Source organism: Staurois parvus, unplaced genomic scaffold, assembly GCF_062004578.1.
Source record: "Staurois parvus isolate SC_StPar_1 unplaced genomic scaffold, SC_StPar_1.0 ptg000199l, whole genome shotgun sequence".
Lineage (NCBI taxonomy): Eukaryota > Metazoa > Chordata > Amphibia > Anura > Ranidae > Staurois > Staurois parvus.
Genome location: NW_028317995.1, coordinates 1,749,668 through 1,766,369, shown reverse-complemented (window position 1 = coordinate 1,766,369; position 16,702 = coordinate 1,749,668). Strand labels below are relative to the sequence as shown.

The window sequence follows — 16,702 nt, the reverse complement described above, 5'->3', positions numbered from 1 at the left end:
ATGGTGTTGTTATTCAATTTAGTTAATGTGATAAGTCTGTGTTGGCAGCTTGAACCTCTCCCTTGTCTCCTCTCCTCTCTCCTCAGCTCAGCTTTCTCAATTGTGCTTTCTTCACTGGCTGCTTTGTTTATTCCTCCATATACGGAACATGCAGAGAAGGGAAAAGAAACATAGTGTCTTATCCGGGATATAAGTGATTTATTGCTCTTTGATCTCCCACTCACATTGTGTAAATGTAAATAACGCTTTGCATACAATGTATCAAGATCGTACTTCAGACAGCCTGGCTGATGTGTTTGCTTGCAGTAAATATACTCGCCGTTCCTCTGTGGATGCGTGATAACGTCACCGCCCCTCCCCTACGCGTTACGCTACAGGGACTCGTAGCTTCCTCTGGGGGATGTGGATTCCACATCCCCCAGAGGAAGCTACGAGTCCCTGTAGCGTAACGCGTAGGGGAGGGGCGGTGACGTTATCACGCATCCACAGAGGAACTGCGAGTATATTTACTGCAAGCAAACACATCAGCCAGGCTGTCTGAAGTACGATCTTGATACATTGTATGCAAAGCGTTATTTACATTTACACAATGTGAGTGGGAGATCAAAGAGCAATAAATCACTTATATCCCGGATAAGACACTATGTTTCTTTTCCCTTCTCTGCATGTTCCGTATATGGAGGAATAAACAAAGCAGCCAGTGAAGAAAGCACAATTGAGAAAGCTGAGCTGAGGAGAGAGGAGAGGAGACAAGGGAGAGGTTCAAGCTGCCAACACAGACTTATCACATTAACTAAATTGAATAACAACACCATCTCAAATTTAAAGAAAATAATTGACATTCCCTTTTTTTTTTTTTTTTTTTTTTTTTTTTATGTTTTATTAATTTTTTATTATTTTATTCACATAGTATTGACATTCCAATTTTTCATTAATTTTTTATTAATATTTGTTATAATCACATATAATTTTTTAATTCATATTTATAAATTAATTTATGTTAATTGTATATTTAAGCACCATAGAAGTAAGTAATGATTGGATTATAGGTGGTATATTAAGAAATTCACACAACCAAAAAAGGTTAATCACAATAGGTTGATAATATTGGAGCGCGGTACAGTATAAGAATTCATAGTTTAATTTCATACACCTAGAGAGGGTGTAATTAGTGCCTGGCGATCCAATATTTAATAAATATTCACTTAAGCACACAATTAACACTAATAATAGAGTAAGTTAACTCCTGGTGGCTCACAAATAACTATTCTATTAAAACTACTTAGATGACATTTCGTAATCACTGACACCACTAACATGAAAGATGTCACATTCACTTCCCAACTCATTTCATTTTTCCCAGACTTCATCAGGGGAAAGCGAATGTGACATTCCTATAGAAATATATATACACTACCCTCCATATACTTCTAAAGGTGATGTTGTAGAAGCATACAAAAGTAACCCTTCAGGTACACCTAAAATGCAGGCATGCAGATAACATAAACTGAAATAGAAAAGAATGGTGTTTTTATATAGTATGTTGGGGGTGTCTGGATCACAAGACTGGCATTCAAGAGTTACAAATGCTTTGGCAGATAAAGCAGTTCACATGTATTTCATCTGTGTATTTAGCTGTTTTTCCTAAAGTTCCACTATAGGAGATTTGTTGATTGTTTGTCATTAAACTTCATATTAACTGTACTTATTTCTTTTTTAGAAACTAGTGCATAACATTCACAATCACATCTCCAATAACAAGCGCTTCAATGGCTCAGAAAGGTGAGGATAACTCTTTGTATTAGATTCCTAATATCATTTGCAGCAATATTATTATTATACAGTATTTATATAGCGCCAAAGGGTTTGCTCAGCGCTGTACAATAGCAAGGGGGACAGAACATGAGACGAGACAGTAACAATACACTACATGAGGGGGTTTGAGGGCCCTGCTCTTTCGAGCTTACAATCTAGGAATAGATTTAGTAGTAAGCATATGTGCCTGTGCTGAATGCCAACATTTAGAAATTGGCTTTTACTCTGTGTCTCTGGGGAGGTATGTGCCTGCAGGCTCCAGGTATGTAATTCTAAAAACTGATCCATTGATAATTTGGCTTGTACATGTTTTAATCACTGCGTGCTATATTCCATTGCAGCATCAAGTCTTCATGGAATATTTCTGTTTTAAAATTCTTGGTGGAAAAACTGAAACAAGAGCTGGTGTCTAGTGCCCATCGTTACACCGACAAGGAACTGAAAGGTAATGCAGCTACCATTCAGCCTATGTATACACTGCTTTGTAAGATGCACAGGCTTGTTAACCTCCTCGGCGGTCTGATTATTTCCGATTTTTTGTGCTGAAAGCGGTACCATTTTTCTGCATGGAAATATGTAGTTTTTTTATTGTAGGCCTGTAATTTTTAGGAATAACTCACTGAAATCTGTACGAACAAGAGTCTAGTAAACATCCCGGGTAGGATAAAATTTGAAACACGAAATCATAAATTATAATTTAAGAATCATAAAAAATAATAATATAATAATAATACATTTAATTCAATAATATAATCAAACCAAAAACAGTGAAATTTGAAATACAGAGGCAAATTCGCACATTGCTGAGCAAAGTCGCAGAATCGTTTTCAGTGTCTGATGACGAATTTCCCCACGAATCATTATCACTCAATTCTGCAAGTGGTTCTGATTTACTATCGCTGTTCTCTAGCTGGTCTAAAACCGCTTTTGATGTAAAGGGACGCTTTTTGGACGCCATGGACTTTTCTAAGTTTCCAGGCAGAAAGAACAGTCAAAATGCAGGCAGGGCACAGGACAAAGCACTGGGACAAAATGTATGTGAAATGCATTTAAACAGCAATGTTTTACTATGTAATAGTCATTTTAAAAAAAATGAAATTTTTTAAAAATTTCAAATTTGCCGCCGGTTCCGGCGCCCGTACGTCCCGACGTCACAGGGACTGGAACACGGAAGCCGGATGCCGGCATCGGCCGGAGGAGATGGCTGGGGACGCTGCAGGGGACACATCGTGGGAGCGAAGGACAAGGTAAGTGCTGAAGGGACTCTCTGAGCAACGCCGCATGGTAAGCCCAAGTGTAGCTCGGGGTTACCGCTTTTGGTACTGACATTTTTACCCCGAGTAACACTCGGGAATACCGCTAAGGAGGTTAATTACAGTAAACTGTCCAAATGTTTCTAGTGTCCCTGTTTGAATAAAAAAAAATGTTTTCACTACATTTTCATAGATAGATTGTTGACCCATCTAAAATTTAAATGTGCCTTTCTAGGTCCATCTATAGCTTGCAATCAAACATACACCAAGCTGCACAAATGCCTTTTTAAATGACACTTTGTAGCCAGATATCAATTACCCTGCATATGAAAATTCATGTATATAATGATTAACATTGGTTGTCGATACTGATACATAATGATACTAACATTCCTAAATAGATATGACTCAGCTAGTGTTTTTAAGAATTATCCCAGTCTATTGGTCACTTGGACATTGTAGATGTAGGAAATAACGTATTGATTTACATGCAGAAGACTCCCTCTAGTGTTTAAAAAAAAATGTAAGATACACAAGCATACTCTGCATTGCTGTGTGGTTGTATAATCTCTTTTAAATCACATGTAAAGGCAGACATTTTTTTAAGGTTTGTAGGAGATTAGACCCTTTGTCACGTTCTTATTGCTGTCTGTGCTGGGGAGATGCACCCCTTTGTCACCGAGACAGAAAGGAAGGGGAAATCTAAAACGTGTGTGTGTGTGTGCGTGCGTGCGTGCGTGTGTTATAGTCTGAGGGATGTTCAATTCCTATTGCCCGACGCCCAGGACATGCAGTTCTGGGCACTGGGCTAGAAGGTTTTTTTTTTTCACAATTACTGCTGCTGCAGGCAAGAAGTAGGGTTTAGAGCCGACAGTCATCTTTCGTAAAAGCAATCTGAGCAGCTAACCAGTCACTGGATAGCTTTTACAGGCAGTGGGAGGTGGGACTGTTTTTTGTGTTGTTTTCCTTTAAAAACATTAAAGCAACAGTGTAAAAAAAGAAAAAAAAAATTTTTTTAAAGCACCCCCACCCCCCCATGCTTGCGTGACAGTGATCGTCCCATACATGTGAGGTATCACCGCAAACAACAGATCATGGGCAATAATTCTAGCTCCTGTGAAAATCAAAAGTGGTAAACCTGTAAAGGGTTTTAAAGTGTCCCCTAGGGATAGTAAAATCTACGCAGTTTGTTGCCATTGCACGGGAATGCGCAGTTTTAAAAAGTGTGGCATGTTCGGTATCTATTTACTTTAACATCATCATTTATACTCTAACAAAAAAGTTAGGTTATCTATTGAGTTTTTTTTGCAATAAAATAAAAAAAAAGTGTATTTTCTCAAAAAAAAATTGTTGAAAAACTGCTGCACAAATACCGTGTTACAAAAATTTGCAAAACCCACCAATTTATTATCGATGGCCTCTACCAAAAATTTTAAAAATTATTAAAAGTTTAAGATGCCATAAAGCCCCTTTCATTTTTAAAAGCCCCAGATATTCCTAAAAGCACCCATGCCAAATAAAAACATCATCCCTGCATATTTTCTATCAGGACAAGCAGATTGTCATGAGGGACAAGTACATTGGAACCCCGATTTTAGTCCTTGGACTAGTAGGTTTTTTTTTGTTTGTTTAATTTCCACACCCCTGTAAATATATATACTGTGTATATATATATATATATATATCGTATATTATAAAAACTTTTCGCTTTCTGTCTTTAACCACTTACCATCTAAGGTACGCATATATGCAGCCTCTCCCCGGGTGGGCTCTAACACAGAGAGGCCGCAAATAAGCAGCCCTATGTAAACACTTTTCTATGCTGAGAGTGTGCGCCTGCACGCTTCCAGGACAGTTTCCGGCAGGGACTGGAAAGCTTCCGATGCATACTTGCGATCATGTAATCATTGTGACAGCCAATCATAGCAGTCACAGGACCAGAATGCTTGCCTCTGCCTCCTGGCATTTAGAAGCTCTTAAAGGGCTGGGAGGTGGCAGCAGGAAGGGGTTAGTAAGTGATCAAGTGATCTCTGTTCTCAGCTGCATAAGGGACTTAGAGAGCTAGGGGTGAAGTCTGCAGAGAGTAGTGTCAGCAGGAGACAGAGAAACAGCAGTACAGTGATCTTCCCAGTGATTATCTGTGCTGGGGCTTGTCAACACAAGTCTGACCACTGGAGGACAGACAGGCTGTGCTTTCAAATAGGATGCAAAGAAGAAAACTAACCACGCTGGGATGGATGTGCTACCTTTCCTGGCATAGTCAGTTTGAAATAGAAAAACAAGACAACTGGCAGGATCACCAGGTAATTCACTCAAAGGAAGTAATACAAAGGAGAACAGGATACTTCTAACAAAAGTACATGGTACAATAAACGCATACACACTGGAATATGAAATGCTGAGGTAACACACATTTTAACCTGTACTCTGACCCTACTTTATAAAAAAAAAGTTTTGTTTGTATGTACACTTTAATATAAATATGCAAGATTGTAGTATGGGAGAGCTTTGTAACTTTTCATAGACTAAAAGAATTGGGCAGTATTTTTGTGGGTAGCATATATCAGTAGAACAAAAGTGAGCCATGGATGCACATGGATATGTATTCTAAATGTATAGTCACAGTGTGGTTAATTTCTTGTGTGTTTTCCCAATGGTTTACCCTTATGCATAAGAAATACAAAACCAAAAATTTCAAATACCTCTAGGGTCATCCATATACAATATTAATTTAAAGCTGAACTCCGGGATAAGCAAATATTGTCCAAATACAATAGGAATGTGTATTCTTCCTTGAATCTTGGTGTGCTTTGTGTATTTCTTTATATTTGATTTATACAGTAATTCAATATGAAACTTTGCATCTGTGCAGGAGCTTCCTGTAATAAAGACCGGCCATTGCTGCTCTCTCCTTGTGCGGGGTGGTTGGTCGTCTGTAGAGTTCTGTAGGTAGCCTATAGTGGATGGAACTTGCTGGATCCCATCCACAGCTTTGCACAGGTTTAGGACAGTACAGTGCTGAGGTTACTACAACTTTTACAAAGTAATAACTGGGTTTGCAAAGGCATTTGGTGAATACAAAGTGGATTTATAACCTTTGTGGCTATTGAGGAATACAGTTAAATAAAAACCTTTGTGCCTAGAGTTTAGCTTTAACCAGTTCCGAGCCGCCCTATAGCAGAAATACTGCTACAGGGTGGCACGGGTGCACAAAGTGATATATATATATATATATATATATATATACAGTTGTGTTCAAAATAATAGCAGTCAGACATCACTAACAATCACTGTTTTTGGTAGAAATGATATTTCTACATGGCAAATAATTTACTAGCAGGTGTAGTAGAGTAATAGAAATCCAACAGACCCAACAGTCATGACAGGCATGCTGCTGATTCTATGTAATTGAATCACTAATTGAAAGGGGCATGTTCAAAATAATAGCAGTGTGGAGTTCTATTAGTGAGGTCATTCATTCTTTGAAAAACAGGTGGCAATTATTGCCCTTATTTAAGGAAGGAAGGCAGCAAATGTTGTCCATGCTGGTTACAGTGCATTTCTCTCTGAAATTCTGAGGAAAATGGGTCGTTCCAGACATTGTTCAGAAGAACAGCGTACCTTGTTTAAAAAGTTGATTGGAGAGGGGAAAACATATATAGAAGTGCAGAAAATGATAGGCTGCTCAGCTAAAATGATCGCAAATGCTTTAAAATGGCAACCAAAACCTGAAAGACGTGGAAGAAAGCGAAAAACTACCATTCGAATGGATAGAAGAATAGCCAAAATGGCAAGGACTCAGCCAACAATCAGCTCCAGGAAGATCAAAGAAGGTCTAAAGTTACCTGTGAGTACTGTTACAATTAGAAGACGCCTATGTGAAGCCAAGCTATCTGCAAGAAGCCCCCGCAAAGTCCCACTGTTGAAAAAAAGACATGTGCTGAAGAGGTTACAATTTGCCAAAGAGCACATTGACTGGCCTAAAGAGAAATGGTGCAACATTTTGTGGACTGATGAAAGTAAGATTGTTCTTTTTGGGTTTAGTGGCCGGAGACAGTTTGTCAGATGACCCCCAAACACTGAATTCAAGCCACAGTACACTGTGAAGACAGTGAAGCATGGTTGTGCAAGCATCATGATATGGGGATGTTTCTCATACTACGGTGTTGGGCCTATTTATCGCATACCAGGGATCATGGATCAGTTTGAATACATCAGAATACTTGAAGAGGTCATGCTGCCTTATGCTGAAGAGGAAATGCCCTTGAAATGGGTGTTCCAACAAGACAACGACCCCAAACGCACCAGTAAACGTGCAACATCTTGGTTCCAGACCAACAAGATTGACGTTATGGAGTGGCCAGCCCAATCCCTGGATCTTAATCCAATAGAAACTTGTAGGGTGACATCAAAAATGCAGTTTCTGAGGCAAAACCAAACATTTTTCAGTTTATATAGTGAATGTTTGAGTTTGTAAAGAAGAATACAAACACTGCTATTTTTTTGAACAGTCTAATATTCACTTTTCTTCAATTGTTTTAGAGGAACAACACAAATTTGATATATTTTTCTTCATGTTTTGATTTGGAATAGAATGTGGAGTGTTCCCAATGCATTTGTGTGTATGGAAATAAAAGCTATTAGAAGGATTCTGAGCTTTATTCACTTTTTTCAACACACTGCGATTATTTTGAACACAACTGTGTGTGTGTGTGTGTGTATGTGTGTATATATATATATATATATATATATATATATATATATATATATATATATATAATATATAATTTTGCAGTTCCGGGTAGGGGGCTCGAGTGCCCTACCCACGCCGCCATTCGCGGCCTTGGCAGTCAATCACTAGGTCCCGGCCGGTGATTACTTGCCAGCAGATGGTGATTGCCGAGTATCTCCAACGAGGGAGAAACCTGTGAATAAACACTGATCTCTCCCCTGTCAGCTCCTGCACATTGCTTTGTATGGCTCTGTATAGCACAGCCATACAAGGCAATGTGCTTACAGTGAAGCACACACAGCCCATGTAGTGAAACAGCATACATTTAATATATAAAAAGTGCAGCGCTAATACAAAATTAGATAAAAGTATATATACATGTACAAATTCATGCAATATAAAGTGTCTTCGTGCATACAGATATACGCCACTATACTGTGGCTAATAGGACGTGAGGAAGGATTGTTACATCCAAAGGTGAGTTCAGCGTGAGGATGTGAACCAAGTCTTAAACAATCTATAGCTCTCCAGACGACACCGACTGTGTGCACGGTGAAACAATGGGGGTACAAATTGCGCACTCACCAGATGCGCAACCTTTGTGCGCTTTTCTATAACATAAGGACCTCCAATCATTCAACTAGGGTCTGGTCAGATCTGGTCAGGTCCCCTTCTTTCTCCAGAAATTTATAGTTGCCGCCGGGACCCCTCGTGGTGCCGGCGGTGATAGCGTCGAACAGCTGAAGCCTGACCCTGACGCGTTTCGAGCGACAGCTCTTAGTCAAAGGGTTTTTGACTAAGAGCTGTCGCTCGAAACGCGTCAGGGTCAGGCTTCAGCTGTTCGACGCTATCACCGCCGGCACCACGAGGGGTCCCGGCGGCAACTATATACTGGGTCAGTATCTTTATTCTACTCCATACCTTGTACCCTTTGTTTGTATGTGGGAATAAATGCACCCATAGACATACTGCACTATTGGCCTCCTTTTCTTTTTTCTGAGCTCCTGCGGGAGCCAGGTTTATTCGGAGAGTGGTGATCACTTAAGGAGAAGGCTGATCGCAAGGTTCTGGAGAAAGAAGGGGACCTGACCAGATCTGACCAGACCCTAGTTGAATGATTGGAGGTCCTTATGTTATAGAAAAGCGCACAAAGGTTGCGCATCTGGTGAGTGCGCAATTTGTACCCCCATTGTTTCACCGTGCACACAGTCGGTGTCGTCTGGAGAGCTATAGATTGTTTGAGACTTGGTTCACATCCTCACGCTGAACTCACCTTTGGATGTAACAATCCTTCCTCACGTCCTATTAGCCACAGTATAGTGGCGTATATCTGTATGCACGAAGACACTTTATATTGCATGAATTTGTACATGTATATATACTTTTATCTAATTTTGTATTAGCGCTGCACTTTTTATATACTATTGTCTGTTGGAAGGTCTTATACGGTGCCTTTGGTGTACAGCTGCTGCTATTTTGGAAGGCGCTCTCTTATTTATATGTTTTTAGCATACATTTAACCCTTTGAGTACCCCAGATGTTAACCCCTTCCTGCCCAGTACCATTGGTACAGTGTCAGTGCTTTTTATTAGTACTGATCACTGTATTGGTGTCACTGGGGATGTCAGTGACACCAACTCAGTTACCCCCAGTGTCAGAATGCCCACCACAGTCCTGCAGTCTCGCTATAAGTTGCTGATTGCTGCCATTACTAGTAAAAAAAAATTTTAAACAAAATTCCAGTATATATACTGTCATTTGTAGATGCTATAGCTTTCACGTAAACCAATTAATTTACACGTATTGAGATTTTTTTTTAGCAAAGACATGTAGCAGAATACATTTTGGCCTAAATTTATGACGAAATTTGAGTTTTACATTTTTTTTTTACTGGAGATATAATACTGGACATTAATAGCAAAAAGTAAAATATATTGTTTTTTTCTCAAAATTGTCTGCCTTTTTTTTGTTTATAGCACAAAAAATAAAAAATGCACAGGCAATCAAATACCACCAAAAGAAAACTCTATTTGTGGGAAAAAAGGACGCAAATTTCATTTGGGTGCAGCGTTGCCTGACTGCGCTATTGTCACTTAAAATAACACAGTGCCGTATCGCAAAATATGGCCAGGTCAGGAAGGGGGATAAATTCTCTGGAGGGCAAGTAGTTAAGGATTGTAGTAGAAATACAATAGAAAAGTGGTTTTGTTTGTGATATTTGTTTTGTTTATGGACTTGTTCATATTGTGTTTTTATTCTCTGACAGTTGTAAGGAGCTGGGCAGGCATTTCTAACACCTGTCAAACACCCTGCAAACAAACAAAGTACTAAGTGAAATAGTTCACACTTTGTGATTGATTGGGGGTGCTCGGACCATGACTGTATTCTGTTTTCTGTGGCTAAGAGCAGTTCAGCTGCTGGCAGAAGGCAGCTCGTAAAGCATGCTAGAATTGGGATTCAGAATATATTATAAGGACAGTGGTAGGAGCAGGGGACAGGCTAGAGGTGTCCATACTTGTCTGCTGTATACAGGAAGAGTATGAAAAAGCTCCAGAATATGTTTGATAATCGTTCACATGCTGAAAATTAAGGAAGTTCTACATCACTGAATTATATTTAACCGAGTACGGATGTTTAATATGATGTGCTAATTCGAAGAAACATTAGATTTGCACTAAACTGTGTAATCAATAAATAGCTGTAGGTCTTCATTTTTATTATGATGCTTTATTGAATAGCCAGGTGGCAGTGCAGTTCTAAGAGCCTTTTAAAATAAAGTATGTCAGTGTATATAATGATAGCAAAGACACAGATCCAGTAAATAAGATGTCACAAATGCACAGGTCTGTCTGCCACACAGTTATATTGGAAAACAGTAATAATGGAAACAACATTTATAAATATTAAAGAAGCTATTTTGTAATTTAATGTTACTAACAATATGTTTTGTTTTAATCTGCAACCAGCTGTGGGATTCTATAGTTGGTATTTCTTATGTTTGCAGCCATAGCAACAATATACTGTATAAAGAACTCTACCTATAAACTAATACTCTGTGTAATATTGCAGCTGAACAGTCCTTGGCTGTAGTAGCTGCATTAGTTTTCTTTTTTCAGACTTCATTTTATTTTTACCTGGTGATCCTGAAAATAACACACTACGTGTCCCCGGGTGGCTACATTTTTTTTTTCACTGCCATAGTTGCCACCCAGGCTTGGATTCAAACATGTCTGCCTTTGTCAAACTCTGCCTCATTAGGGCTGATTTGAGTAGTTTTCACAAGCTTGATTTGCTATGTTTTAAGCTCACAGCAAGGACACTGCATTTCTGAAAAAATTAACAGGTATTTTGTGTACTAGCCTAAAGTGGTTGTAAACCGTATATATATATATATATATATATATATATATATATATATATATATATATACCCAGTGCAGTGATACAAGGTGATACAAAGAAATGAAGCAAATCTTCCTACATAAGCTGGACCTGTTTATCTTCAGCCGTCTGCCCCCTATATCCATTTAAAGTGCAGAATTTACACATGATTTTTCAGCTCTGAAAAGCAGGGGGAGGAGAGCTGAAGTTACACTCAGTGAGGATAACTCTGAGTGCTGATTGGAGGAAAAGGACTCACAGGAACAGAGCTGAGGCTGTCAATCAGCTGGAGCTTCCTCCCCTGTCACTATTTTTCTCTTGGTGTCAGAAAAACTTTTCAGAAGTGACTCGTGTTTAAAGCAGAGAACTGGGCAGCAGACAGAAATAACACTTACTGCTCTGTATTGAGACAAGTACACGCTATAGAGGGAGATGCTATGTATTTTCATATTTGAGGTATTTCAACCATTTTAACTGCTTCCTATCTTCCGTATGTACAGTATATATGTCCTTGGATGGGAGCAGTGATAACCGGATCATGGCTGTAGCTGCAACCATGATCCTGTTATCGTTCTATAGAGCAGGTAATGGGCTTTCTGGTAAAAGTGATCCGAGCAGCTCTGCTGGCACCCGATTACTTTTACAGGCAGAGGAAGAGTGCCCCGGTGGTATGGGAGAGCCCAGGACCAATGCACATTGGATTCACTGTGAAGACTGTGAGGAACTTCCGTTGTGCCTCCTCCATGATGTCAGAAACTGGAAGCGATGATGAGGTTGTACTTTCTGGTTTCAGTTTGTTTGTTTACAAGCCGTTACTGGCTTGTAAAGTAGCCAGTCAAACTGTTTTCGGGAAAATGTCTGCTTATGACGAAGCGTGTTGTGCAGAGCCTCTCCCGTGATGTCATCATGTACAGTTTTACAGGAAGTTGATGCTACCCTTGCTGTTTTGGTGAACATGTTGATATGCATATGCTTATTGGTGTCTGTAAGTGTGGTTTTTGTAAATTAAATGGTGTTTTATGATGTCTGCACTATGAGAGGTGTCTATTTCTTTGTTTTTACATGATTGTAGAAGTGTTTTTTTTTTTTTTTTTATTACCTTCTATCTGAGGAGAGGTGCTGGACATTAGCATATGGATTGGAGCAGAGAGCAGAGAGTTGTTACTATGGTTTATCAATTTTGAACAGTTACTGACCACTCTGAAAAAAGGGGTCGGTACATTTGGAAAGCCCACATCTTGCCTTCATTGTGGTGTTGGGTGACACTGGTGTCCACAGAGGAAAGGGACAAGATTTTGGAGTGTTCCTCCTAAAGGGGACCAATTTCACTGAGGACTATTTCTTTATTTTTGCTTATTTTTTCACTTGGGTCTTTTTCAATCACTTCATCTATTGGCTTTTTCCTCTCACACAGGATATTTTTTTACATACTGTTTTATACTCATTTCCTTTTATATTAGTTTGTAATCTTGTAGATGCTACAGCGCACCACTTATCATTTATATGTCAGAAATGGCCCAAACGGCAAGTGTTTAAAATGTTTTTAGCCCGAAAAAAGAAAATTAGTGCAGCCACCAAAGCTAAGGACTGATAAGCTGCAGTATATATTTTTTTTATTCTTAAGTTTAGATATGCTTTAAGTTGTAGGCAGTATTTCCCAGAATACATGTCCCCTCTTCCTGTAATTTGTCTCTGAAGTCTGCACAGAAATTAAAGAGGTTGTAAATGCTATCTGTGCATGAAGGTAAAAAAACATCTGTGTGCAGCTCCCTCAGCTCGGGTGTGAGCTTGCTTGGGTGCCCCATAGCAAGCTGCTTGCTCTGGGGGCACACCTCAAAAGGAGGAAGGGGCCAGGAAGGCCGGTGGGGGACCACAGAAGAGGAGGATCAGGGCTGCTCTGTGTAAAAATATGACGTTTGTTATTTTTTTAAAATTGCCTTTAATATCACTTTAATGTCAAATAATAGGCTGCCTGTAGCAGGAACTGTTATATTTCTAGTAATGGTTTAGGTCTCACATCTGAAGAAATACTGGAGTGCAGTGTTTTCCCTTTATACCTGGGTCAGGTAACGTATTTATAGTAAACACAGAGCATTCAAGTTAGCATAGATTTTGCTAATTTACGGTAACCTAGAGCAATATGTACAGAACGTAAGCTGGCAAGGATTTTGGTAGAGCTCATCAAATGTATTAATGTATCGATAAACTGTGCAATTTATGTGACCCAATTGGTGAAATGTAAAGATATTTAAAGATAAAGTTTAGGGTTTTTTTTGCAAAGTTACATTGGCCCATCATGGACCAATGTAAGTATGCATCAGCCATAATTGATATCGCTGCTTGCTTTAGGGTTCCTAGAGATGTAACATTTCCAGAACTTTTGAAGCTATGAGAAAAATATTACTAAAAATATTATTTATCATTATAAAATAACATTCCACACTTTTTATTTTAATTTTTCTCTGATTGAACAAGGTGGAGAGGCAAGGCAGTGAGGTCACAATCTCCACCTCATCCAATCAGAAAACATCTGGTATTAATTTATAAAACTGCAATGCCTTCTGTTAATGGCACCCATGCCCAGTGAGTGACCCCCAGTGTTTATTATACAGCATTCGGCACTGAACCTGGAAGCTAGCAGCAATCAGTATAGCAGCAGTGCCTACTACAGGGATTTTCAGCTTCCGCAGGGATCGCCCGGGTATGGCTAATACAAACTTACAATGATCAAAGCTAGACCAATATAACTACCGGTATTCAAAAAAACAATACCTAAACTTCAGCTTTAATATCTGCCATAGTCATGAATCCTGTGTACATGTTTATTTTTCTGCTCATGGATCTGCATTGTTCCTGCAGGTGCCTGTGTTGCCTACTTTTTGACAAAAAGGAGAGAATATCGAAACTCTATGAATCCATTTAAGAGTCTGCGGGAGAAAGAAGAAAAGAAGCTGAGGAGCCGACGATACAGGGTCAGAGAGCTAAAGAAGTCTATATTTTTTTTGTGTGTGTGATATAACTGGCATTTATTAGGGCTCGTTCACAAAGGCAATTGAGGGGCGGTAAAAGCAGCAGGTTGATCCATGGTTTTACTACCCCCAGCTTCCCACTGAAAAACAGCAATGCAACTGCACAGAGCTGTACCCAAAATCAAATGGCATGTTGCATTTGGCAGGTGGCATATCTGCCGAACACAAGCTATTTAAGTGAATGGGGCCGAGGTATTGTGGTAGGTGAGCATTTTGAAGGTTTTAGCAGGCCATGAGGAGGCGACCTATCACCACCCCACCACCTATCAAAAGCGATCCACAGCGGATAGTTTTTCAGAGGATCGGCAAGTACTGCGGCACGTGTGAACAAGCCCTTAAAGAACTAACTGGGTTACTCACTGCAACCAATGACATGCTCCATTTTAACAAATAAAAGGAAAACTGGTGATGGGTTGTTTTGAGCAACACAGACAAATGTGCTTTTAGACTGATAAATGAAGCTAAATATGCTATAACAGTTCTTCCTACTGCACATTTGTCTAGAACATTTCCACATGCCGCAGTCCCTGTCTTTTGCATTATCTTTTACTCTTTAGCATGCACTGGTAGTAGTGACCCATTGTCTCTCTTTTCTTTCCACTGTCATTACAGTCTCTTTATATATCACTCTTTGTCGCTGTGCCTACTTCTATTACTGGAACTACAAGCTGAATTTGACCTCAAAGGACAATTAAAATGTGTTCTTTACCAAGAGGCTTAAAACTGCCTGGGCAGATTTTCAACCCACTTAAAGGACCATTAAACTTAAAATAAAGTTACAGCATGTGAAAGAGCTTCTGAAAACATTTACAATGTGTGTAAAATTGTTCTGGTGTAAAGAGCTAGCTCAGCCACATAAATGTTGATTGCAACTCATCCCGGCATGTCATAGTGATAAACTGTTAAGACAGTATAGGCTTCCTGGTCTGCGTTTCCTACCATACAGTATATGATGGACAGCAGTGTGTTGCACCCAACCCCCGCACCCCTTCCCCATCCCAGCTTACCAGTCATTACATTTGTTGGCTGCATTTTTTTTATTCAATAGAACATTTTCAGCAAGTATAGAAATACCTAATTGTGCCAGAAATGCATTGTCCTTGTCACCTCTTGCAAGCTGACATGGAAGCATAAAACTGTATTACCTTTTTTTTGTGAACTACTTATCTCATAATCACCTTGTAATGGAGATGAACAAAGGAATACATGTCCAATACTGGTTGGGGCGGGAGAGAGAGGAAATATGGCTCCCTCCATAGATACAGTGGAGGAATGAGCATAGTCACCCAGTGTCAAGGGGTGTATTATTTGTAGGATTACCAGATAAAAATAAAGAGAACAAATCCTAAAAAAAAAGAAAATGTATGCAGCAATCGCATCCAAGTACTGGTAAGCTGCAATATATTACATTTTGTGTTTTGGGATTTAGTTACACATTAAATCCTGGTAAGGTAAAGCTGAAAGCAGAAAGTAATCTCTCTTTTAACAGTTCAACAGGATCATCTGCAAAAAAGGTAGTAAATATGTGTCTTAAAAGATAAGGTACTAACATTGGTCTTATATCTTATTTGTACAGCTTTTTGCAAACAGATCATGGGGTGTGCAACAGTTTTCTCCTGAAGACCAAGCCTTGTGGGAGGGTGTTACGGAAGAGTTAATGTCTGATGAAGAGGACAGTCTGTCTGAGCCAGGTGTATGGGTAGCTCGGCCACCTCGTTTCCGAGCACCAGAGCTCTCTAGACTCTGTTACAGCATTGACTCGCATTCTAAACATGGCAATAAAACCAATCGTGTCTACGGTGCTCTTTCTGACCGACTGCCTTCTGCTGAGGTTCATATATTGCCCCCTCACCTTTATAATCCTGACTGGGAAAGGGAAGTGAATGAGGAGGAACTGACAGGAGGTGCACGGGGAAGAAAATCCTTTTGTCCTGATCTCAATTCCTTTATACAGATAAAAGTGGAAAAAGATGAATAAGACGCTATGAACCATAAATGCACAAACATTTCTTTTCAGCAAAGGTTACACAATACAACACTGTGAAAGAAGGCATAAACAGTGAAGATGACCTATGTGAAAGGGCTATCGTCCATGGCAAATATTAAGAAAAACTGCATTTGTGTTCATGACATGGGTCCAGCAGTTGTTTCGATTTGATGAAAGCAAAATAAAAAGTTATTTTTTAAAGCTGTTTCTTTTTTGCAGGAGCTCATCTTTTTTTTTTTTTTTGCATGGTTAGCCGTAAAATATGTAGCCAAGATTTGCATACTGTATATCTAGACATGGTATGAACATAAGTGAATAGAAATTCATGATGGTCATGGGTACTAAGCAATATCATTTCAGCAGAAAAAAATTGGTTGTGAAATCTATTTTCCTTCAATTATTTTCAGACAATGCAAGGTCATCTTCACTCGTCATAATTAGGTAAAGATTGATTAGGGAAAATGAGCCATTGGCCTCCAAACAATCATTTTGGTTTATTTTGACTT

At 39.2% G+C, this 16,702-nt stretch overlaps 1 protein-coding gene across 3 annotated transcripts in view; it reads left to right on the top strand.

The window, feature by feature from the left end:
* The window catches only part of CUNH14orf93 (chromosome unknown C14orf93 homolog), a 48,603-nt gene extending 32,206 nt beyond the window's left edge, over positions 1-16,397 (top strand). For all 3 annotated transcript variants that reach the window (XM_089678196.1, XM_089678194.1, XM_089678195.1), the window contains 4 exons: positions 1,721-1,782; positions 2,157-2,260; positions 14,040-14,152; positions 15,786-16,397. In XM_089678196.1, the coding sequence (XP_089534322.1) occupies positions 1,721-1,782; positions 2,157-2,260; positions 14,040-14,152; positions 15,786-16,187 (681 nt within the window). In that variant the 3' untranslated portion in view covers positions 16,188-16,397. The remainder of the gene's footprint in view (positions 1-1,720; positions 1,783-2,156; positions 2,261-14,039; positions 14,153-15,785) is intronic.
* The last annotated feature ends 305 nt before the right edge of the window (positions 16,398-16,702 follow it).